Source organism: Letharia lupina (genome assembly GCF_014066315.1).
Source record: "Letharia lupina isolate WasteWater1 chromosome Unknown contig_19, whole genome shotgun sequence".
Lineage (NCBI taxonomy): Eukaryota > Fungi > Ascomycota > Lecanoromycetes > Lecanorales > Parmeliaceae > Letharia > Letharia lupina.
In genome coordinates this window covers 971,257-994,449 of record NW_023502988.1, presented here as the reverse complement: position 1 = coordinate 994,449, position 23,193 = coordinate 971,257, and the positions used below count along the sequence as shown (strand labels likewise).

Below are 23,193 nucleotides of genomic sequence, written 5' to 3'. Positions count from 1 at the left end.
TTCACCTTCGACCAATCATCGATCTCACAAGCGCAGAATATTAGTCAAGCTTTCCTGACCCACTTCATGATACTGATCTCTCAGACATTTACGACGTTTACCAAGATTCTTAGCGAGCTTCTGGCCATCTAGAATTTGGCCACCAAGCAGCACGCGGAGACCGTTTTCTTCAAGCCGCACTTCTCCAAAACTACAAATATGGATCAAGCTAAGCTGGCAAAGATGCAACAGTCTGTGCGAATTGGTGAGCATTGATACTTCCAACCCTGCTCTACACCCTCAGCTTCCATAGCTTCCCAACCCTGCATTGAAATTGAACCATCGCTGACAAGCATGGGCTTTAGGGTAAGCATTATTCCTGCGTCTCCAGGCTGCCCGATGGACGGAAGTTCATCCGACTATAAGCTCGGCTTTCTCTTCTTGGACATAGCTAACATTACATCTCCGCCTGCAGAGGCAAGGGTACGCCCCGGAGGAAAGTGAAGAAAGTCCACAAGTCATCCGGCACAGACGACAAAAAGCTACAAACGTCCCTGAAAAAGCTCAACGTCCAGCCTATTCAAGCCATTGAAGAGGTCAACATGTTCAAAGAAGACGGAAATGTGATCCACTTTGCTGCGCCTAAAGGTACATTCCAATTCCAATTCCACTCCCAAAGATTCTACATCCGTTTTCCCCCCCTTCCATTGTCACTTCCTTCCTCCTGTATCCTCCCGTCACAGCTGCTTCCCTATACATACATTGACTAAGAATTCTTCGAATAGTCCATGCATCCGTCCCTTCGAACACCTTTGCCATCTACGGCGCCGGCGAGGACAAAGAACTCACCGAGCTTGTCCCCGGTATCCTGAACCAGCTTGGCCCAGACAGCCTTGCATCTTTGCGCAAATTAGCCGAGAGCTACCAGAGCTTACAGAAGAAGGATGGAGGGGAGGGTGGAAAGGCGGAGGATGAAGACGACGATGATATACCAGAACTGGTAGAGGGAGAGAACTTCGAGAGCAAAGTCGAATGAGCGGGCCTCGGAAGGACACGCGAGGATGTGGGAGAAGGTTAGATCCAGAAATGTGGACGAAGATCAGGATAAGCAAAACAAAGCTGGTCAACTACAGGATAGCCCGGAGTACAGAAGGAATCGATCTCCGCCTCATGTGCAGCATTTTGCCATACTTTCATGAGCTAGAGCTGGTACCTTGTCTTTGTGAACAGACGGTTCCTTGGTCATTGGCCGTCAATATCATGACGTTCTAGCACAGAAGCACCTGCTCGAAATACGAACAATCCTTGCCTAGCGGCAAATGCCTCCTGAAACACTCATCCATGTTTTCTATGTAGCTCGAAGATATTGTGATACTTGGCCGTTCGTGGTGTGTTTGAGTAATATGGACGCACCGGCTGAGTGAGAATTTTCATTCGACCTTTTTTCGCTCCACTTTGTACTTGTACTCTCTTGAGTTGTCTTGGTACAACTTACTAGAAGAGATACTAGCTGCAAGGGTATCAGAGGAGGAAATCTGGCAATTGAGCACCCTCCCAAGCATCAACACGCAGGTTGGCTAGGAGCTATTATCATCTCAATGTGTGGCCGAATGGAAAACGACCTTATCTGGTTAGCATGGGATGAGTCCAGAATCTTGCATGGCATGCGGGAAGGGATGCGCTTGATCGTAAGCGGCGGCTTGGTTGAGAAATGTGCCCCCCACTCTGATCTTGCTATGCTCTTTTACCCTACTTTACAAAACTTCCCTATCATATGACACTCCCTCTCAACAAAGAGAATCTTTGGTTGGTCTTACGAAGCTCAGATTCACAATGGTCATTCATGAAGAAACAAATTCTGCAGGGGATGTGGCAATCAAGGTTTTTTCAGACAGACTTGCCCTGAACTGCCCTTGTAATTGCTGCACCGCTGAGGGCCATTCCAGCAGTAAATGTCCTAAACCTCAAAAGCTCTGGTGCGAAGATTGCAAAAGCAAGGTCACAGAACTGGCGACAAGCGCTTTTGCCCTCTTCAAACGAGAGTCCACGCTATCGGTCATCTTTCAGCAAACCATGAGCCTACAAGATTCGAGCATCAAAGGCAAGAGTCAGACGAGCCCTCTATCATTGACAAACAGTCACGAGTTCAGCAAGAAGATAGACAGAGCCAAGCCGAACTCGAGTACGAGAGTATCGGATGTACTTGTGGAAATTTTCCCGACCTTGAAGGAATCACCCGTCATTTGATTCAGGTCCTTCGTGAGACAAGCAAGCCAGATTTGAGGTACTTCAAGAACTACATCGACAAGTTTGACGATCCTGACGATCTCTGCATCGCTCTCTTGGACTGCGTTGATCCGAAAATTCGGGGGCTAGAAGACAAAGCAGTAACCCCCGGACTGCTAGAGAATATTCGCTGTCAAAAAGCAGATGGAGAGATCTTTGATGGTATTGGAGGATATTTCGATTCCCTAACCGATGATCGAGAAGACAATTATTGTCGCCTTTATGTTGAACAGTCAACCAACGTGCGTTCTCGAAGTCGTGGGCATGTCGTGCCTCTCTTAAGTGATAGTGTTGAGCCATTACACTACTACATCTATGCTCTTAGTAAATGCTCTCGAAAGAGCCATTTCCTACAACTATTTCGGTTTCCCACAACAAAAATTCATCGAATAGGGACACTATTCAATACTCGGCATGCTCGAGATGATCATGGCGCTGGCATTCAGGTCACTTCCGGAGGAACTTTTAGCAGAATACTCCCCCAACTCCAGGCGCCCAGCCAAAAGACAAATGGTACACTTGAATGTATTATGTCCTTTCGAACAAGAAGCTTGGCAGAACAAGGACAAGAGAGGTGGTGGTCGGGCGAAATTGCCAAAATTCTCCGACCCAGGGATACAAAGTTGGCCGAATTTTCGGAGCAAGCAGGTCGGCCCGATTGTCTCAAGACCCTCAGGGGTACCTTCTTTTAGAGAGTATTTGCCGGCTTTCAATCAGGCCATCCGCGAGTTGTTTCCATTAATTGCTGATCCTAATGAAAAAGAGAGTAGCGTTCAAGTCAAGAGGCAGACGGTGACTACAAGCAATCTGAGAGAACAATTCGAATTTCATGCTCAAGATATCCGCGAAGACCTGGGCCTAAACTTCTCTCTAGACCTTCCGCCTGGGTCTCTGGGCAGCGAAATCGCCATAGTGTACGGGATTTCTCAGTGGAGAGTCCAGCCCAGAGGAGAAGTCCTACAATGTTCTACCTTTTCGATTGGAGAAAGCTGGTCTCACAGCAACAAGCTCAATGATATGGCCTATTGACTTTGGCTCACCAAGGAAGATCCAGCTAAATCAGATTTCTAAGCCGAATATAGTGTTTGACTATCTTTCGGCGCTGACGTAATGGATGTTGGACAAGAGCGCTGCGCGAGTGGTCCTTGTAAGCGGTGATATAGCACAGCGATATATTACAAGGCTACTCGACAGTGGCCTTTCCCCTCCTCTCAAGTCTGAGCTGAGAGGTCATCAAATCACCTTTTGAGTAGATGTGTCGGACGGCACGATCCAAAGAGTTTACCTTGATGTGCCGGACCTTCCCAAAGTGCTCTATACCTCCTGTTGGCGTTTGAGTCATCAAATGAGCCTTGCGTTGAAGATCGCCTCACTGATCGTAGGTCTGAAAGATCTCAAACATAGGTAGCATGAGAACCGGGGCGCTCTAGGTCAGATCTTCGATGCCGTTCGAGCAGAAAAGCAGGGCAACGCGATTAGGATTGCCACGCTTGGACACTTTCTCAGGCAATGGTTGTTTCAACTGGGGTTTGAAAATGACACTGAGATCGAACAACTTGCGAAAGTCGGCGGTACAACTACCGGAGGGGCTATTCACATGCTGATATGTGGGTTAAGATATCGGAGGCCCGGAAAATCGTCTGAAAAACGAGGTATCAAAGCTGCTGCTAGGTCTAGGAACAGGGGGGCGGTGTTCGGCAGAGAGTATGAGAGCGGTGAGCGAATTCTTTGATCAAAAAGAACAGCCCTTGAAACAGAGGCTGAGTGGGAAAGGCAAGGATATTGAAAAAGAAGTAGACACCCACGTCGAAGATCCAGACTTGGAGGCACCAGGGACCTTCGAAATTGCACATGAGGAAGAAGTGCTTAAGATGCTCGAAGACGGAGATTGCTCCGGCCAAGGCAATGTGAGTGAAGTGGAGGAGATCGATCCAGTCAACACTGAATTGGAACCTGACGAGCCACTGGACGAGGAAGTGCGTTTGGAAATGAGCATTCGACCGTCACCTTAAACCCCCCTCCTTCGAGCAACCCTATCAAAAATTTCAACCAGAAACTAGGGCGGTTCTGAGAGTTTTTTTGACCAAAAAAAATTATCGCCAAGATGAAGTGAGTCAAAAACGAAGAAAGAGTCTTGAACATGATCAATGGCGGGATAGATCTGAACGCTGCTCTTCTATCTTTGGGAGGGGAGCATATGTTGTGGAATCTTCCCAAACAAGCTTGCCAAAGTCATTCGTGCAAAAAGACCTCACGGTATGGATCGAGTTTCAATCGCCGATCCATACTCAGGCCTGGCATCCAGAATCTTCAGAGCCCCATCTACGAACCTTCGCCTTCAAGGCCAGCATGCCTATTGAACCATAGTAAAAGCTCTTTACTTCTGTCCAACTGTACAAGGTGGGAAGAGAAATGCCGACAGAGCTGATGTTCTTGCAGCAGCAAGGAACTTGGCGGCCTTTATTGTCCGAACCAAATACCAGAGCCACCGCTCAAGCTAGTGCGAGGCTTTAGATCTCGGGGTGAGATACATACGTCGGGTATCGTTGTAGGAAAGAAGTCGAGATTGAGACGCATACATCTGATATGAGTGGCAGGAAAATTGGTGGCGACTGTTTCACACTGCGGAAATGACTTTCACTTCCTCTTTACAACATCAGCGGCATTGTTTTGATTTGAGCAAGCAAGCTTTGTTGTATTCGCTTATTAGATTGATAATAGATCGTGCCTCAATGAGAAACTCCCCCTGAAACATAAATTAGAAGGAGGAGGAGAGGAGGATCATGGTAGTTCTGATAAGCAGGCAGGAAGGCAACCAGGCATTCCAACGCCACCCACAATCGCGCGACACTGACCCAGCTGGGACGATGCTAAGGCGGCGCTCACCTAGGACCTGATAGGGGGTTGAGATCGGGGTACATTTCTTGTAGCTTGGCGATCGATCTTGCCGGCGAGTCAACAAATCAACACATCATTATCATGAATTTCACACTTCTGCTAGTCTCCTCACGCCGTGGTTATGGCTTTCGAGCGCCGTGGAGTAAATTAGCTGAAACTTTCGATACGGCACTTCCCGGAGTTTCAACATATTTTGGAGACAGTATGTGATATACGATGATGATATCTCCTGATTCTCGAATACGAGAATAACTTGTCAAGCTTGTCCACTACGACTACAGGATGCAAAATTGGGCCATTGGTAACCATTTCTTCGTCTTAACATTCCGGAAAGCGCCTTACATGTTCCCACCTGACGCTGAACATCGCCCCTTCGCGACTTGCTAATTCCGTTGCAACTTGCGTCCATCTCCCGTGACTTCCTCCCCACATGTCTTCTCCCCGTATCCTCATATATCTCTTAAGGCGAGATCTCCGCCTCGCTGATAATCCTGTTTTCACCGAGGTTGCCAGAACCTTTCAGCAGTCCCAGCATCCCTACACCCATTTCCTTCCAATCTACGTATTCGCGGCACAGCAGATAGAAGTTTCCGGCTTCCTTTCTTCCGATTCCGAAATTTCGCCTTTTCCGGAGGCTCGATCGAATGCCGCCGGATTCTGGAGATGCGGCCACCACAGGGCCAAGTTCCTGGCGGAGAGTGTTTGGGATCTGAAAAGATCGTTACATAATACTGGCAGTGGCCTGGAGATTCGAGTCGGATTGGCAGGACAGGTAATCCAGGAATTACTCAATGCGTTCAAGAAAGCGAGCGCAGAGGTCGTCGCGGTTTGGATGACAGATGAAGAAGGTGTGGAAGAAAAGAGGGAAGAGCGAGATGTAAAGGAGGCCGCTGAGAGGGCGGGAACCGAATTTAAGCTGTGGACAGATGAGAAATACTATATAGATGACCGCGACATTCCATTTCGAAACCCTAAAGACTTGCCTGACGTCTTTACGTCCTACCGCAAAAAGGTTGAACCTCTCAGAGAGGCCCCTCGTCGGGTCCTTCGTTCCCCCTCGAAACTGCCACCTCTGCCACCTTCAATACCCTCCCAACCCCACCCTTTTACGATACCAACAACGGTCGAAGACACCATCGCAAAACTTCACAAACCTTTGGATCCAAATCTAGGTCTCTCCAATCCACCAACATGGCCCACAAAGGCAACTTCCGCGCACCCTTTCCATGGCGGGGAGACCGCTGGGCAAGAGCGCATCCGCCATCTCGTCACCAGCGGCAGTTTTTCCACGTACAAAGAAACCCGCAATGGTCTACTTGGGCTAGACTTCAGCACTAAGCTTTCCTCATGGCTTGCACTTGGCTGTATCACAGCACGGCAGGTCCATGAGTTCCTTCTGAATTTCGAAGATGGCAAGACAGATCTTGGCAAAGGGGTGCACGGTTACGGAAAGGGCGAGAATAAGGGCACTGCAGCAGTACGATTTGAGCTACTATGGAGGGACTACTTCCGGTTAACCACCCGCAAATTTGGGCCACGACTTTTTCGTATCGAAGGCTTCAAGAATGACACGGCGTCCTCGTGGGGATACCCCCAGAAGGACAAAGAAAGTCAACGAAGAGTGACTCGTTTTCTGGAGGGTACAACGGGCACAGGGCTAATTGACGGCAGCATGCGAGAACTATTTCTTACCGGTTATACTAGTAACCGACTTCGACAGAACGTCGCGTCTTTTCTAGCAAAACATCTGGCCATTGATTGGAGGATTGGCGCAGAATGGTATGAGAGTTGCCTAGTAGATTACGACCTTTCCAACAACTGGTCGAATTGGCAATATGTTGCGGGCGTCGGGAACGATCCGAGGGAAGCAAGGGTGTTTAATCCTGTCAAGCAAGCAAACGATTACGACACCCAGGGTAATTATATCAAAACTTGGGTGGTGGAACTACGCTCTTTGAATGAGCCTCAGATCGTCTTCCAGCCGTGGAAGATGAACGACGAACTGAAAGCGGAACTGAAGCTGGCGGGTACCGAGTGGATTGAGCAGCCCCTGAGAAGGATCGAGTTCAACATGGGAAGAAACGCTGGCAGAGGAGGTGGCCGAGATGGAGGCAAGGGAGGGAAGGCCGGTGCCAGTCGTGGTGGTGCTGGTCGGGCTGAAGGAGGTGGGGGATATCATGGGAGAGGGAGAGGCGAGAAGTCAAGGGGTCAGAGCAGGAAGGGAAAATCAGACAGGGCAAACGAATTTGTAGATAATTAAATAGCAGTCTGGCAAACTTGTATCGATATACTGGGCATCCACCGGGTTCGGAAAAAGCTGAATTCACCACTCGATGCAACGATATGCGAGTGAGCGAGGGGAGTAGATATGGTGACTGTACTGGGCTGCGAACGCAGGAAGTATGCGGCAGACATGCAATTTTGGAATTTGAAGAAGAAGAGAAGAAGGAAAATCTGATGGCACAGATCAGAGGACCCCCCTTCTTCGACAATTCAGTCCCGAATAGAACGGCAGACGCTAATGCAAGGCTAACCCCTATATAGATTAGGTGATAAGTAACAGACGCGTACACACAGTTTCTTTATCTTTCCACCTTTCTGTCGTCGTTCTTCTATTAATCGGGCTAAATATAGGCTGATGGAAGGGGCAAACAACCCTCTAAGCGGGGGTCTCTACAGTTTTAGATATACGAACCTCGGCGATGGAACATAATCAACGATTTAAATAGCTTTGTGCTTGCCCGAGTGAGCGACTTTGAGGAGTCGCGTAGATTTATCACCTAATCTATATTGGGGTTAGCCTTGCAGTAGCGTTTGCCATTCTAATCGACACCGACAATCCCCTTTCAGCCTTATCCGTCTGTGAGGTACCCGCCAGTGCCGCCGACCTATTATGAAGCACCTCACGAATACCTTCCCAAGACACTCCGTCTCTCTTCCTCTAATAAAGAGACAAACAATGATGCCAGGCACGGGCCGACCAACGCAATTCCATGGCGTCCCTTTCGAGGAGCGAGCCCCCGATGGCAAAGGAGGCAAGCTTCCCTTCGCCCTTGAGTATCCAGCGTACCAATCTCTTCCCAGCTTCATTACCCGACTTACTGACCTCCGCGTAGCGGTCACCCTGATGCCCCGCGTGGTCAGAAACGCCTTGTCGAAGAGAAAGGCTCATTCGGCAAATCGACACGACGCAAAACTCCCTCTAGAACCAGAAGTGCAACTCCAGCAAAGAAAGAAATCAACCCTACCTTGGACGGTTTTCTGTCAGCCTTGAACTACGACACTCAGCGAGCCATCGAGTCCCCCCGGCAGGCGAACGTATCTACACGAAGCCAGAATGATGGCAATGTTGCCTCACATCATCGGCCCTCGCACAACAAAGAGCCGACACAGATCATAGTGTCCGGCTTCGCCCCAAGTACACAATGGGCGGCTATCGATACCTACGAGAAGATTTCCCATGGCCTGATCTGCGAGGACTACGCTCGTCGACCACCTGCCGAGCTGCGAAGATATCCCAACACCCTCAGCTCACCTTCTGTCCACCCGAGAAAACTTACTGATCCAGAGCGTGAGATGGCTAGACATTATGCTGGAGGCGAAAGCTGGGTGCGGCTCACTTGCGATTCAGCAGAAGCTGCGGACCGAGCTGTGGAGATGTCACCGCAACAGGTTCATGGACACTGGGTGTACGCCGAGCTATACAACGGCACGCGGCCCGAAACTGACCTGCCCATTCCAGTCCGGGAAGAACGCCAACGGCGAGGATCCTTTGGAAGCCCAAAACCTCAACGCAGGCCTCCTCAGACACTGAGTGCCGCCTTCTCGCAGCATGCGATCAATCAGCAACGTCCAACATCTACACTTCCGAGGTCTTTCGGCATGCCCGCTACTACACAGGCAAACAATCAACGACCCAATGACGCCGCATCATTTTCCTCCTCTACAGCATCATCGGCCACGGCCACTGGTCCGGATGATCCTGATCTCCGCAACCGTCACCCATCTCAGGCCGAAGACAATAGGTCCTCTTCTACTACTCAAAAACTTACAGATACATCGGTTCCAGAGTCCAATCTTACCATGATGAGATATTTTACCGACCGGCCACGCACCGTACTTCGTCCTGCAACTGAAGCATTCTTGCCTCAGCCAACCTGGACCGACCGACAGGTCCAGTGGCTCAGAAGCTGGGGCGTGATCCCTGGTGATTTCATTGGCAACGGACCTCATCTAACGGAGAACGGCGACTTTGACTGGTCTAGAGCGAGTTGGTACTGGTGTTTCTGGAACTGGATGGACACATATCTCAACACCAATTTTTGCAATCTAAAGGACGAATAGAGAGGAGCTGGCACTCCGGTCTCGATGCCGGTAGCATTCACCACTTTGCATAACACCTTTTATCACTAGGCATTCTATCCACGCGGCATTAAGTGCTTTCCATCGACTTCCTATATTCACGAGTAGCGCTAGGCCCATCAAGCCTTCCCACAGTCCAGCAATTTCATCGGGGAGCATAACGTGGAGTCGTCATGTTTCGGGAATCTTTTTAGCATCGTCCATCTCAGCGCCTCATCATTGGGCATAGCGTGCGGTATCCGAAAGTTCCACATCGGATATGCTGGGGGTCATATCTGCTGGAGTCGGTCTTCTTAAATCACATCACTGTTGTCAAATTACGGCCTGTCACATAAACCAGGTCTCGACCAGCATAGCGTGCGGGATGATGAGGGTTCATCCCTTTCGATTACACAATTTCGGAGGACCAAGCGTTGGCATGGCAGACCTCACAAAAAAAATCTGTGTTCGTTATTCCTACATTGACTGACTTCGGTGGGTGTCGTTGGTTGAATCTGGGAAAGAGTACAACAAAGTGTGGAGGACACCAAGTATTGCTAGTATTGACTGACTTCCGTGTATGTCGCTGGTTCAGTCTTGGTAGCAAGCAGGAGCCTCATGGCATGGCAGAGTTTAAGGTTAATTCGTTTCAAATGTTACCTCTGTTGACTGAATCGGGTGAATGTTCTCTGGTTGATATTGGAGATAGCAGTAGCACTTAGCTCTAGTCACGGATGGATTTACTCTTCGAATTCATGGCCTAGTTCCTATAGGAATGGCCATGGACCAAACAGTCAGGATGGCAGGATAGATGTCCAACTCATTCTTCTTCTTCCATCTGTCTATCCACGTTGGTGACGGAAGCACAGCTGATGGTGAGACGGGACAATGCGCAGCGACATCATAATTCAAGCCCCCGCGCTGACGATTGAACAAAACATTGCTCATTTCACAGCCTTTTGAGCCGCGCCCTCAGGATCTGTTGCAATGCCCTTGACGGTGTTTGCTATATCTTTCGCGTCCTGCTCTGCGATCTGCCCCGCTGAAGCAGCCTCCTGGCTCTGTTGATGCATGAGGATCCGAATCACTTGCGTCACACCTACACACCCCAGGAAGAAGTTTACGGCAGCCAATCTGAGAAGGTTGTTAGTCTCGCTTTGAAAGGAAACACCTAGATTGATGTCTGTTCGTACAGAAGGTTTCGCGGTTTAATGACAAAACACCACCGAGTCCAAATTACGCCGGTGGCTGTGAGAGCGACGTTCTGGGTCAGGGAGAGACTTTCAGCTGGTCGAGCAAAGTCACTAATTCCGGCGAGGACAATGCTCCACTGTCCTGAAGTCAGTTGCGAGGTTCCATTGGTATTACGGAGCATTTTCGTAGACGCACCTTCATGACTGGGGCCCTACACGATATCAGTGATTGACGAATCGTAGGGTAAAAGCTCCTTACCAGAAATGCACAGTCTTGACACCCACAGGACTGTTCCATAATCGCTGAACAATTCCTTCTGTAGGAGCAGCGGTCGCATCTGCAGTCCGGTATCTTCTTCCCAATGGCTTTTTAGTAAAAGCGCGGGAGAACCTCGCGCTCTGAAAGAATCGCAGACCAGCTCGTGAGGACATGTTGACAGGGTAGACAGCAGCGGAGTCTGGCCGATGAAGCTGATGATGGAGGTCGGGGAATTGAAGCTTGGAGTCGCCGGTCAGCCGGCAGTAAATTTAATCTCCGGCACTACTCTAGAGCTTGAATGGCGATGCTCGAACTCGGAACCATAGCTTCGCCTTCAATTGACAGCTACCAATCCACCATGTCGGGCAAGTATGCCTTCACCAAGTCCCTCAAGGAGGTGCGCTTCCTTTTCTGCCAGACTTCGGACCACAGCGCAGCTACAAGGTTCGAGCAATCGCATTCATTCTAGCAAACGCACAGACTTAAAAAGCGCCCGGCTCAGGTCGTTTCTTATAAGAGCTTATCCCACCATGAAAAAGAATAATCCGCATACACCAATTATGCTTAGGGAAGCTTTGGATACCGAGCCGACTGTTTTCGCCAGATACGGTACGCTTTGGTCCTTGCACGGCGTTTGAGCCAGAGCTGATGCATACACGCAGAATACGGCAAGGAAAAGCGGGAATCACTAAGTGGTAGGGTGCCTATAAATGTATGAGATCGAACTTCCAAAGCTGACCGATATGTTGAAGGTCTCAACGACAAAGAGATTGAAGAAAGGATAACGGTGTTGGTCAAGGAGCCAGTGTAGATAGGAGGGAAGAAGATTAAGGGGAGCTTGGTCTCTTTGGAAGATAGTCACTATTCCAGTAACTGCTTGAATTGAAACCACTCCTTTTACAATTCATTTGCCTTCAGGTTTCAGACCAGAGGTCTCTACCGACATTCAATATTGCACCCTTCGGGGCCTGTGGCCATCAAAGTCTGCCTTTCTTAGGGCTTCCATTTTCTCATGTTGCAACTTTGAGAGTCTTGTCACGCAAACCTTGCGTTCCTTGTGTTTCCTGGATTGTTGGTAATCTACACGTAGGGGTTGTTTGCCACTGGAGCTCGCCGTTGTCGAGGCTTTTCATCCATTGATATTGTACAAACGAGAAATTTTGCCTTCGCTTTGTGCCTACCGAAAACCTCGTCGACCCCTAGGAGAGTCTGTTCGAGGCATCGGTGTCTCAAATTTGAGTCGTTAATTGGCCCCCACTTCACCGAATCTGTACTGAGCCCAACTGAAAGAACCTTCCTTCAGGGTCCATAGCCGCTCCCCAACGTCGTCTCCTGCTGCACCCGCACCAACAAAGATGGGTAGCAAATGATCAAATGTTGGATGTGCTTGCCTCGCATCTGGTCGCGTGAGGAGATTTGCCATCTTCTGCTCACGCTCTGCAGGAAGACTGGTTACGGCGTCTTTCAAGGCCTCATCAAAGCTAATCGTGTAGGGCATTGGCCGCGAAGTTCCCGCGGTGAATCGAAAATCGCGGAGATTGTGCACGGCCATGCCAGAGACGATGATGGCAATGTCTCGCGAGCGAAGACTGGCCACCGCTCGGCCCAGGTTGTAATGTTGGTAAGGATCTTCTGAAGAGAAGAGAGAGACTTGCACGAGGGGTGCGTTCAAAGGGTTTTCTTCTGGATCAAAAGCCACCTTGAAGCTCGCCCAGACTCCATGATCCAGGCCTCTGTCGACCGGTTCAACCTCGATATCATTTGATCGGAGCGCATCTATGACCAACGCAGCTACTTGCTTGCTGCCAACGTTTGGATATTTCTCTTTGCGAAGTTTCAGCATTCCCTAGTTTCATGCCGGGTGAATTACCTTGATAATAGTGTCCGGGAAATCCACAGAAACTGCATTCCGGTCAGATTATTGATCAACAGCATTTTGAATCCCCTTACTCATAAATCAAGTCCGCGTTTTCTTTTGTGTTGACTTGGATTTTGTTGCTTCCTTCTGACTGCCAATGTGCGGAAAATACAACGACGGCCTTGGGCTTCACTTTTGTTGTGATATCTTTGCCTATGCCCTGCAGTTTCTTATACACCGGGTGGTTAAGATCATACATGACGTTGGGCTGGCCTCTATGGGTTAGCGCAAGTACATATTCGCAGGAGGAGGGACGATTTATCTCATGGAACCAGCTAAAGGCTGACTTACTCCACCATGGGAAAGGCTGTGATGAGGGGTTAGTGTGGACCAAGACGTAAAGATCTCATAGAGCATGGGAGATGGAGAAAGACGCACAAGAAGACAGGGGTTTTGGCTGCCATCAGTTTTGTAGTGGAGATGCTGACGGCACTTTTGAGGATACGCGAATCAGCGCGCAGGTTGTTTGACCAGTCTTGTTTGAGAGTAGAAGTGAAGTCTTCCCAGGGCGAGGAAGCCTGGGATGCGAGTGAAACAGCTAGGATCGAGACCAGGAGAGAGAGAGGGCCGTGATGGTTGGAGAACGAAGGCCAAAAAACATGTACCACTGGACTCGGAGGTCTTATTTTTTATATCATTGTTCAGTACAAAGTCAACTTCCTTCAAGGGGTGTATTACTACAATAGACCCATTTGCAAAGCAAGGCGATATTTTATTGGCAATCCTCTTGATTGCTAATCGTCGGGGCGGTATCGGCAAGCCCCTCTCGGATCTGTCTTTGTGTGACACTGGGATCGGAGAGACGCAAGGCTGTGATTCACAAGGAAATCTCAACGCACAAGGAGGGGCGTACCTGCCTACATGCTGTTTCCTCACAGTCTTTACAATGAATCGCCGTGTAGCCCTAGCCCGAACCCTAGCCCTAGCCCTAAATACTCAATCACATCGGGTCCACTATATTCCGCTGCCAAGAACCTGTCCTCGTCCTCGAGGGGATGGAGGCATCCCTTGGATCTCAAGTACCTAGACCATACCGATGCGGTGAGCTGCCCATCAATTCCTTCGGCTTGATACCCAAGATCCTACGAAAGTCAGATAAAAGCCTACATGCAAGACTGCCCGAAAGCCGACGTCTATTATACAAGACTGTACAGAGATGCTTCAGAGATTGCTTCATAGATTACTTTTTCTTCACCGACTCTTGTCAACATCAACGGTGCGTTATTGACTTTTTCGGCAGGTTCAACAGGTATGATATACACAAGCCTCCATGGTCGATGGTGCTGCTTATCCTCACGCTTTCCAAGTAAGTCGGATTGGATTTGTGTCCCCACTCCCCTATGATCACATTATGGTACACTCTCCCTCACTGTTCCTCCTCATGGCAGATCGCGAGACTCGAGTCTTTTGCTTCGCTGGGTTCCCTCGCCTTAGTTCTTCGAGTCTACCTCTTGCTTTCTCAAAGCCTTGGCTTGCACTTTTCCAATACCAGCGCTTTGCGTCTTCAAGGTTTGCGGGAGCTCCGATTCCCTATAAGTAATTCGGAGTAAGCACTGTTGTCGAAGATGAGGACTGTGAATTTGGTCAGGACATACCACTTCTGTAAAATAACCCATAGCATATTCAGCCTTCGCCAGCCCCGACTGAGCAGCTTTACGAGCCCAGAGATAGGCCTCTGTGTCACTTTGCTGCAGTACCCCTTCAGACCCCGTAAGGTACCAACCGCTCAAGGCAAGCTCGCTTTGATGCTCCTCTTGCACTGCTGCTTTGCTGTACCAAGCAATACTTTGTCTGGGATCAACCGGGCATCCCATCAGCCCGTATTCATACGTACAACCGAGACGGAATTGCGAAAACTTGTAGCCCAAATCGGCTGCTTCAGCGAAGAGTTGCTTCGAGTATGCTTCGTCCCTTGGTACACCCTCGTTGCTGCTGGGTTTCTCGTGCAGAAGAGCCTAGGTTGCGATAGTGTCAGCTTCCATCATGCCCCGCAATTTTGACTGTGATCGGCGGACTCACAAGTTCGTGCAAAGCATGTGGATTCTCCTCGTCCGCGCGTTCCGCCGCTCGTTTCAACCAGACAACGGCTTCTTTGGCGTTCTTTGGCTGGCCCAACAATCCTTTTAATGAAATGATGCCCATCTTATACATGGCGGGCGTGTCGCCCAGAGTCGCGGCTCTTTTATACCACTGCATAGCTTTCACAGCGTCCCGGCTTGTACCTCCACCTTCCTCATGTCCTATCTCGCAGCATACTGCCACTCGGTAGGCGGCTTGAGCATGGCCTGCTTTTGCCGCTGATTGATAGAGCTTGAAAGCCTCTCGAGTATCAGATTCCAAGCCTAGTGATCCGCGGCTATACGCGTCGGCCAGGTAGAACGTAGCTTCGCTATATCCATTATTGGAAAGTTTCTTGACAATTTTGTGAGCATCTAGGATGTATTTCTCACGACTTTTGTTGCGTGTCCTCGGATCAGCTCGCTCATCAACTAGAACGGAAGCCGCTTCAACCATTCTCTTGGCCAAGACTAGTTGATTTTTTGGGTCGTCAGGGTTCCTCGTCGTGGCCTGCTTAAGTCTTTCAAGCTCCTGATGAGTCACTGGCAGAGACTCTTGTTTGATGTTTATGGAGCGCGAGAATCCTGGATTTTTAGTGGGACTCGATAATTGCATGGGCGAGGGTGTGGAGTCGTACTGCCTGAGAGGAACTGGCTTCGGCGCTTCATTGACGGGAGAGCTTTGCATTAAACCGGGTCTGACTGGCGCAGGATGCGATGGTAATGCATCCGGATTTGATGGTGACGCGATAGGGGGCGACGTGGGTCCTGTTCGATTGTTGATTGGAGATGGTCTACCACCAGGCGGTCCCATCTGTCGCGAATGTCCATCTTGCACTGGCGGTGAACAATATCGGTCAGGCGGCCCGTTGCCTTGATATGCCGTTAGGGGTGTAGCGGGTGCGGGAGGCGGCATATTTGCTCTGTTGTGATCATTGGGACGATATCCTTTTAAAGGCATTGATCCCTGATACTGGCGGTCTTGTTGGTAGTGATCTGGCCTTACATTGGGAGATGCCATAGTACTATGGGCGCTAGGACCATACTCATTTCGAACGGGAGCTGTCGCAGACGGTCTATCGGGAGCTCCAGGCACACCAAAGTCGAATCCATCATCGAGCGGTGGCCTCGGTGATCGCCGGTCTTTGAAATTGGGTTGTGATCTACTCCGGGGATGTCTCGCATTCGAAGATGGATCATTCCTATGGTCTCCACGTACATCGTCCCGTGGCGGAACTGGCACTGGTGGAAATTCTTGAGTTCTTGGTTGTGGCTGCAGATGGTCGTCGATGGTCATCCCTCGTCTACGACCAGCGCTCGGCGCAGGTCCACCGTCAAAGTTTGGCATATCTTCGTCAGCGGGAGATCGGTGCTGTCGATCTTTGTGCTGGAGATATGGCTGGTGGTCATCCTGGCTTGTGTCATAATAAGTGTCAAAGAATTCGCCGAGACTGTCGTTTTGGGCATGTGGCTGACGAGAACCCGTGCTTTGTGCATGAACCACTGCGTCGACTTGGGTTGGTCTACCTTCATCCGAATATGGTTTGGGCTGAGGAAAAGATCCTTGCGGAGACTTATTTGCTGGACTAGTTGGCGTATACCCTCTGTCTTCAGGACCGTGGTAACCAGCAACGAAACCAGGCTCCTGCCAGGCCGACTGATCTGGTGGGCGAGCAGATCCCAGGTTTGCTCCAGAGATCGCCGTTGGCAGAGTTCTGCTTCGCTCATATTCTGTGTCCATTCTGGTGTCAAATGGAAGTGATGGTCTCGTCCGGTTGTCTTCTGAGTGTCGACCGTTGACTATAGGCTTGAGTTGATCTACCCGCGCACCACGACGACCATTGTCGCGAGGTCTAGGCCTGTCTTGTGCTGTTCCTCGGTACTGCCCTGCATCCCTTTCAGGCTGTGGCTGGTGATCGAAGTATCCTCCACCTTTGCTATTGGAATTTGTTTCCGATATAGCTGAAGGCGGAGTGTTTGATTGAAATTGAAGATCATTTCCGTTCAGCTTCTCTGTGCCATTAGGCGACAAAGCATAGCTGCTCTTGCTGCCTGCAGTTTGCGGCCTATTGTCGTAAGTCTTGTCTTGCCGCGAGTCATCACGCAGGCTTGTTGATCCCATGGCACCATCATGACCCGTGGAATTTGCATATCCGACTTTATTGGGCCTCAAGGGAAATGTTGGAAAGGGATTATCCCAGGCGACTGCATCATGCGATATCGGTGTTTGGATGACCCTATCAGTAGCTGAACCAATGGTCAGCTGGCATTTCGATACACACCTTTGAGCTTGCTGTCACGCTTTGGCCGACTTACAGGGTTTCGGGTGCTGAGAGTTTTGAGGTCTGGTGGAGTGGGGTTGGTTCTGGTTGAACCTAGATGTTGGTGCTTCCGGCTGTCTAGGAGGTCGATCATTCCTGAAGTTGCCTGAAGAGATCCCTCGGTCGTGTGGACCTCCTCGGTCTTGCTGAGGATACCCAGCATTGTATTCGGGGTCTTGGTAATCCTGTTCGTCGCTGTGAGGAGGACGATTGTAGTGCTGCGTTGCTGTCGAATTGTCTGGGGTCTCGTGAGAAAATTCATCGTACTCATGCTCGCCGTTGTTGTGTTCCTGTAAGCCATTGTGGTGCATTGCTTCTGGTTGATAGTGCCGTTCATAACCTTGTGGCTCACGATATTGGTTCGACTGGTAGTACGGGTCCTGCTGGTGATAGTGATCTCTACCGGGTGCTGCAACTTTTGATTGCGGTAAGCCTCGACTTCGAGGATCATTGCGAGGATGTCGTCCTGCCTCCATTGGTCTCCCCTGTGGCCGTTGTGCGGGCGGCCACCTTCCATCCCTGTTTTGGCCCCTGCCTCCGTGCCGCCCATTGCCGCCATCGTAAGAGTTGTCTTGATCTGGCCAATCCTCGTTGTATCTGTAGGATCCACCTGATGGCTCACTGGTACTTTGAAATACCTGCGGACGACCCCGTCGAGAGCTACCACTGAAGTGCGCCGCTTGACTTCTTGAGCCGTACCCATTCTTCGCAGCGTAAGGTTCTCGAGAAGACCCATATGAGGCCTGCTGGTCTTGGTAGGGCGGTCTTTGTGGGCCGCCATATCGTGGCTGCTGAGCATATGCCATGACTCCAAATTGGCTGCTTATTAGATTGCCAGAGGTAGAGTTGGTTCAGACGGCGTCACGGCAATGAGATCCCCTACACGCAATCTAATTGCTCTTCAGCCGGTGCTCATCTTTAATGTGTTCCTGATGAATATGTAAGGTAACGCGCGCTCCTGATGTGAATAATGAACGGGTTCCTCTCAAATACCTCCGTAAACCTCAAGATATTGATGATACTCGCACAAAGATCCAAGTTGTTATGCGGACGCTTAGGAATTGTAGGTTGAAGGAGTCTGTGAGACTTTGACAGTATAGAACGATCGCTTTCAAAGAATAACTTCCAGACCACGAGAATACCGTAGTCTCTGCGATATCCAGGGGTGGGTGATGCAAAAAAACAGGAGCACAAGGCCTAACAAAGGAGCGGATTGACAGAGCCTGAAAACATGGGCCCGCACAGGAATTGGAAACATTCACGACCCAGACATTGCTCGCGTACGGTATTTTTTTTACAGGAACTCGAGGCTGAGTAATCGTACGGCTGCTGTATAGGGTTCGTCATTCCCAATCGGGTCTTGAGAATGTGAGGGAGTCGATTGGCCTACACTGTCTGTTGATGTGGCTCATTCACATGTGGCGGTGGTGGCGGTGCAGACCATTGCTTTTCTTAGAGTGAAATCGCCGCTCTTATGACTTTCTCCATGGTTCGTGTTTGATTCTTCAATAAGTGACAGCCTACCTTGTTACACTGCCTTACACTGCCTTACATTGCCTTACATTGCCTTTTGCTATATCGGACACATCGAGTCTCGGAATCTGTTAGGCCACAAGGATCGACATTCACGGCTTCAATTGCCATCATGTCAAAAGCGGCGCTTTGGTTCAAGATGCTGTCCACGTAAGAGACACAGCCCAATTGTCCTCATGATTGCAGATGTCATTTGACCGTTCCTAGCGGTGTCGTCATATGCGTTGGTGGCCCAGCCCTTGTCTACTGGGTATCTCCTACCGAAGAAGAATTATTCAAGGCACGTCGTCTACAGACCGCTGCACCCCCAGGACATGTGCTGATATGGAGCAGAAATACAATCCAGAACTCCAGAAGAGATCGTTGGAGAACAGGGAGCAGAAACAGCAAGATTTTGACAACTTTGTCAACAAACTCAAGGAATATTCCAAATCCGACAAACCAATATGGATAGCCGCTGCCGAAGACGAAGCTCGTCAAAGAGCTAATATCGCAGAGGAGCAGCGAAGAATAGCGCAAGACATACAAAGGAGAAGGGAGAAGATAAGAGACGAGAGTCTGCAACGATGAATACATACCTGGCTAACAGAAAAGACGGATTGCATTTCTTGTGTCTAACTAAAACCGCCTCCAGAGCATGATAGCTAGCTCGAAAATGCATCCTGAAAGGTGACTGAGAACATAGCCGGCGTTAGGTTTCAGGCGTGTTCTACAGCCATCTATACCTGAGCTTAGGCCTGCTTCGAGAGCATAGTACTTTGGTTTGAAACTCTCCTCTTTGGGTTTTCACTGGACAGATCCAAAGAATATGCTTTATACCGGTTGAGACGTCTCTGCGAGGATGCTATTTACAACACACGATCGACTAGCATACACATGTGATGTCAACAGAACTTGAAACATCAAGCTCGGATTACGGTCATGACCCATTGAACATGCTCAAACCCCAAAAACTGCGCCGGTGGTGTCTTTTTACAACTTGGCTGCAGGACCTACGGACGTGATTTCATTGTACAGTAGTGTTGTTAAGAAGTCTGCCGACCTATTAGCCCCGATCAACAAAACGAGAGCCTTGGATGAGACTTGCCTGCATAGTCTTCCCCAGTGACTTGACCGGAGAAATACTGAGCTGCAAGATGATACTTGTTCCCCTTTGGCGCTTTCGAGGACAACTCGTCTGCCTGTTCTTTGAGAAGCTTCTGCGCATACACTTTGTCGACCTTCGTGCCTTCAGCTGTTGTGATACCGTGTTTACACCATTGCCACAATTGGGATCGACTGACTTCGGCAGTTGCCGCGTCCTCCTAAAACATTGCCACTCGTGTCAGTCAATGCGGGGACTCCATGGCTGGGATGCCTTACCATTAAATAATTGATTGGGACGCAACCAATCCCCTTTAGCCAACCCTCCATATACCCGAGGCCGATATTGAGGTTCTTCCTGATGCCTTCTTCCGTAACGGTGCCCGGCATTTTCATGTTGAGCAAGTCGTTGGCGGTTATACGCACCTCTTCTCTTCGCACAAATAGCTGGTTGGGCGTTGGCATGTGCTTGTTGAACACCTCATTCGCAATGTTTGCCAGCGCTGGGTGCGCCACCCACGTGCCGTCATGGCCTGCGCGTACTTCACGGAGTTTATCCGCATAAACGCCTGCCATAGCTTTGTCGTTCGCCTCTTTATCGTCTTTGATAGGAATCTGAGCTGCCATGCCGCCCTGAAATGTCTGAGCTCAAGGCTGTGATTGGGAATGGGTTCAACTTACCATAGCATGTACCCCTCGTTTGTGGCATGTTTTGATGAGAAGCTGGACGTAAGCATCCATGAAAGGAACAGTCATTGTGACTGCGGAGCGGTCCGGGAGGACAAAATTGGAGTTCTGACGGAATTTTTTGATCACGCTGAAGATGTAATCCCATCTACCACAATTCAGGCCAGAACTATGGTCACGGAGCTCATAGATGATCTTGAAGCATCAGCATAATCAACGTCCCACAGATAAGCAGATCTACCTCTTCCATTTCAAAGGCTGCTACAATGGTTTCGATAAGAACAGTCCCTCGGATAGTTCCACGCGGCATGCCAATATAGTCCTGGGCTAGGTTGAAAACATCGTTCCACAGACGCGCCTCGAGATGTGACTCCATCTTCGGTAAGTAAAAGTATGGCCCTGTCCCGGTCTTGACCAGCTCTTGTGCGTTGTGGAAAAAGTAGAGACCGAAGTCGAATAGACTTGCAGATATTGGTTCACCATCGACTGTGAAGTGCTTCTCCACCATGTGCCACCCTCGAGAACGCGCAATCAGAGTAGGGAGCTTCCTGTCCGTCCGGAGTTGGTATTCCTTCTCTCCTTGCTTGAAGTCGACTTGCTTTCGAACAGCGTCATATAAATTGACCTGACCATTGACCATGTTGTCCCATGTCGGTGCACTGGAATCTTGAGCAGGGTCAGCATCGGACATAGAAATACAGGCGAATACGAACCTTCGAAATCCGCCATATAGGTCCAGACATTGGAGTTCAGAGCATTGACAACCATCTTTCGGTCCGTGGGCCCTGTGATCTCGGTTCTCCTGTCGATCAATCCTGGCGCTGGCGGGGCACCTTTCCAAGCATCGTTCTCACGGATATGCTTAGTCTCCGGCAAGAAGTCTGGCAGGATTCCTTTGTCCAGCTCAGCTTGGCGGATGTCCCGGCGTTCTAAGAGGTCTTTGCGCTTCTCATTGAACGAACGGTGCAGTAGAGCAAGAAAGGCTGTTGCATCTTTGCTTAAGATCATGCGGGTTTGGTCATTAAGAGCACCGAGAATGGAAACGCTTTGAATGATAGCTTCAGTGTTCGACATGTTGAAGAAGTGCTGTTAGGCGGAGATGGACTTGGTGGTCTTGACAGGTGTGATGTGAACTGGTCAGTTGTGGTTGATCAGAGGAGTTGTGTACCCCAATACGTCAGACTTAAGGGTGTGCAAGTTGTCCGAGGGAACGATATTTAGGCAAATGACCAAATGGGTGAACGGAAGATGTTGACGGGATCTTGGCCGCTGGGGAAAGGTTTCTTGGACACGATGATCAACAGTCAGCAAATGTCGAATCGAGTCAGAAGAGATCCCTGACGCCTACAGTTGATGACGGATTGACCCTAGAACTCCAGCTCAACGTCTGTATTCACCTGGGGCAGGGAGACGAAAGTTGCAGGTGGCTCCACCAGCTCCGGTGGTGGGGTTTTTGGTCCCTCGCGGAGATTAAGACACGGGTTTAATTATAAGTGCCTCGGCAAGACGATCCTTTCTGATTATCTCCTCCCCAGCTCCGGGTTACAGCTCGGCAGGGGTGAAAAAAAGTTCGGCAGGGGTGAAGCTTCGGCATATGCTCGCTTAACCCCGGATGAACTCATAGCATATGCTGATCGTATCCGTGTTAAGGTAACGTAAGATCCTCAGGAATCTCATTCCTGAGGAAGACGTTTCCTGAGAAAGACATTTCTTAAGTGGTAAAAAGATGATTCTTCTCCTATAGGATCTAATTACCTAAATATATATATTAAGCTATATTAAGCTATTAGGTATTAGCTCTTATTAAGTATACTTATTAAGTATAATGTATAATATATATCGATAAGAAAGAAAGAAAGGTAGTGTTCTCGCTATAGATAAAAAACTTATTTCTTTAAATAAAGAATAAACTTTCTCTCTTCTTATAGTAAAGTAAAGAAAATTATTTCTTTAAATAAAGTATAGATCTCTTCTCTTCTTATAATAAAGTAAAGAAAATTATTTCTTTAAATAAGATACGAACTTTCTTTCTTTTTATAATAAGATCTTATTTTATAGAAGAAATCCTTTTTATTAAGTAAAAAGTTATATATTATAATAAGTAGCGAAAGGATTTAATAGTGAGATAGGCGGTGATATAAGTAAAGGCGGATTTCTCGCTGATAGCGAACGCTTTTCTTAAAAGATAACTTTCTTTTACGAATAGCTAAGCTTTCTAATAATAGCTTATTTTCTAATAGCGTTAATTTTAAAAATAAGTATTTTCTTAATTAATACTTTCGTAGTAGATTACTTTTTTTCTTAATTTCTTATAAAGTTAATAAAAATATATATATTATATTTTACTATAAGATCTTATATTTCTAAGAGAGTATATAATAAATATTAAGTATTATACTTTTTTTTACTACTTTTTTAATATATTAGATACTTAATATTTCTTTTATTTTCTTATTTATTACTTAACTTATCGATCTTAAATAATAAAAATCTAATAAAAAATTCTAGATTTATCTAGCTTTTTTCTTTTTTCTTTATTAATTATAATAAATATAATTTTTTATAATAAAGATCTTTAGACTAGTTTAAAGTAGATTTTAATTAAGTTATAAATATTATAGAATAAATATATATAATA

At 48.5% G+C, this 23,193-nt stretch overlaps 9 protein-coding genes across 9 annotated transcripts; 5 read left to right on the top strand and 4 right to left on the bottom strand.

Moving 5' to 3' along the window:
• Positions 1-198: 198 nt before the first annotated feature.
• HO133_004031 (uncharacterized protein) lies at positions 199-1,015 on the top strand (the record flags this gene model as incomplete). Its single annotated transcript, XM_037294950.1, has 4 exons — positions 199-244; positions 333-345; positions 455-627; positions 765-1,015. 4 exons carry the CDS (start codon positions 199-201, stop codon positions 1,013-1,015), a joined length of 483 nt encoding a protein of 160 aa, XP_037148997.1.
• A 797-nt stretch (positions 1,016-1,812) lies between these two features.
• HO133_004030 (uncharacterized protein) lies at positions 1,813-4,277 on the top strand (the record flags this gene model as incomplete). Its single annotated transcript, XM_037294949.1, is given in 5 exon segments — positions 1,813-2,217; positions 2,232-2,507; positions 2,659-3,177; positions 3,674-3,980; positions 4,006-4,277. 5 exon segments carry the CDS (start codon positions 1,813-1,815, stop codon positions 4,275-4,277), a joined length of 1,779 nt encoding a protein of 592 aa, XP_037148996.1.
• A 1,316-nt stretch (positions 4,278-5,593) lies between these two features.
• On the top strand, positions 5,594-7,423 carry HO133_004029 (uncharacterized protein; the record flags this gene model as incomplete). The annotated part of the gene is made up of 1 exon (XM_037294948.1): positions 5,594-7,423. One exon carries the CDS (start codon positions 5,594-5,596, stop codon positions 7,421-7,423), a length of 1,830 nt encoding a protein of 609 aa, XP_037148995.1.
• A 699-nt stretch (positions 7,424-8,122) lies between these two features.
• Positions 8,123-9,507, top strand: HO133_004028 (uncharacterized protein; the record flags this gene model as incomplete). Its single annotated transcript, XM_037294947.1, has 2 exons — positions 8,123-8,229; positions 8,280-9,507. The coding sequence occupies 2 exons, from the start codon at positions 8,123-8,125 to the stop codon at positions 9,505-9,507; spliced, it is 1,335 nt and encodes a 444-aa protein (XP_037148994.1).
• A 941-nt stretch (positions 9,508-10,448) lies between these two features.
• Positions 10,449-11,129, bottom strand: HO133_004027 (uncharacterized protein; the record flags this gene model as incomplete). Its single annotated transcript, XM_037294946.1, has 4 exons — positions 10,449-10,638; positions 10,698-10,834; positions 10,894-10,909; positions 10,957-11,129. The coding sequence occupies 4 exons, from the start codon at positions 11,127-11,129 to the stop codon at positions 10,449-10,451; spliced, it is 516 nt and encodes a 171-aa protein (XP_037148993.1).
• A 1,070-nt stretch (positions 11,130-12,199) lies between these two features.
• On the bottom strand, positions 12,200-13,073 carry HO133_004026 (uncharacterized protein; the record flags this gene model as incomplete). Its single annotated transcript, XM_037294945.1, has 3 exons — positions 12,200-12,780; positions 12,827-12,858; positions 12,907-13,073. 3 exons carry the CDS (start codon positions 13,071-13,073, stop codon positions 12,200-12,202), a joined length of 780 nt encoding a protein of 259 aa, XP_037148992.1.
• Positions 13,074-14,218: 1,145 nt separating this feature from the next.
• On the bottom strand, positions 14,219-18,033 carry HO133_004025 (uncharacterized protein; the record flags this gene model as incomplete). The annotated part of the gene is made up of 4 exons (XM_037294944.1): positions 14,219-14,404; positions 14,470-14,829; positions 14,894-17,178; positions 17,214-18,033. The coding sequence occupies 4 exons, from the start codon at positions 18,031-18,033 to the stop codon at positions 14,219-14,221; spliced, it is 3,651 nt and encodes a 1,216-aa protein (XP_037148991.1).
• Positions 18,034-18,897: 864 nt separating this feature from the next.
• HO133_004024 (uncharacterized protein) lies at positions 18,898-19,355 on the top strand (the record flags this gene model as incomplete). Its single annotated transcript, XM_037294943.1, has 3 exons — positions 18,898-18,935; positions 18,993-19,065; positions 19,119-19,355. 3 exons carry the CDS (start codon positions 18,898-18,900, stop codon positions 19,353-19,355), a joined length of 348 nt encoding a protein of 115 aa, XP_037148990.1.
• A 402-nt stretch (positions 19,356-19,757) lies between these two features.
• Positions 19,758-21,629, bottom strand: HO133_004023 (uncharacterized protein; the record flags this gene model as incomplete). Its single annotated transcript, XM_037294942.1, has 7 exons — positions 19,758-19,819; positions 19,873-20,005; positions 20,069-20,089; positions 20,148-20,501; positions 20,550-20,750; positions 20,797-21,221; positions 21,269-21,629. The coding sequence occupies 7 exons, from the start codon at positions 21,627-21,629 to the stop codon at positions 19,758-19,760; spliced, it is 1,557 nt and encodes a 518-aa protein (XP_037148989.1).
• Between the last annotated feature and the right edge of the window lie 1,564 nt (positions 21,630-23,193).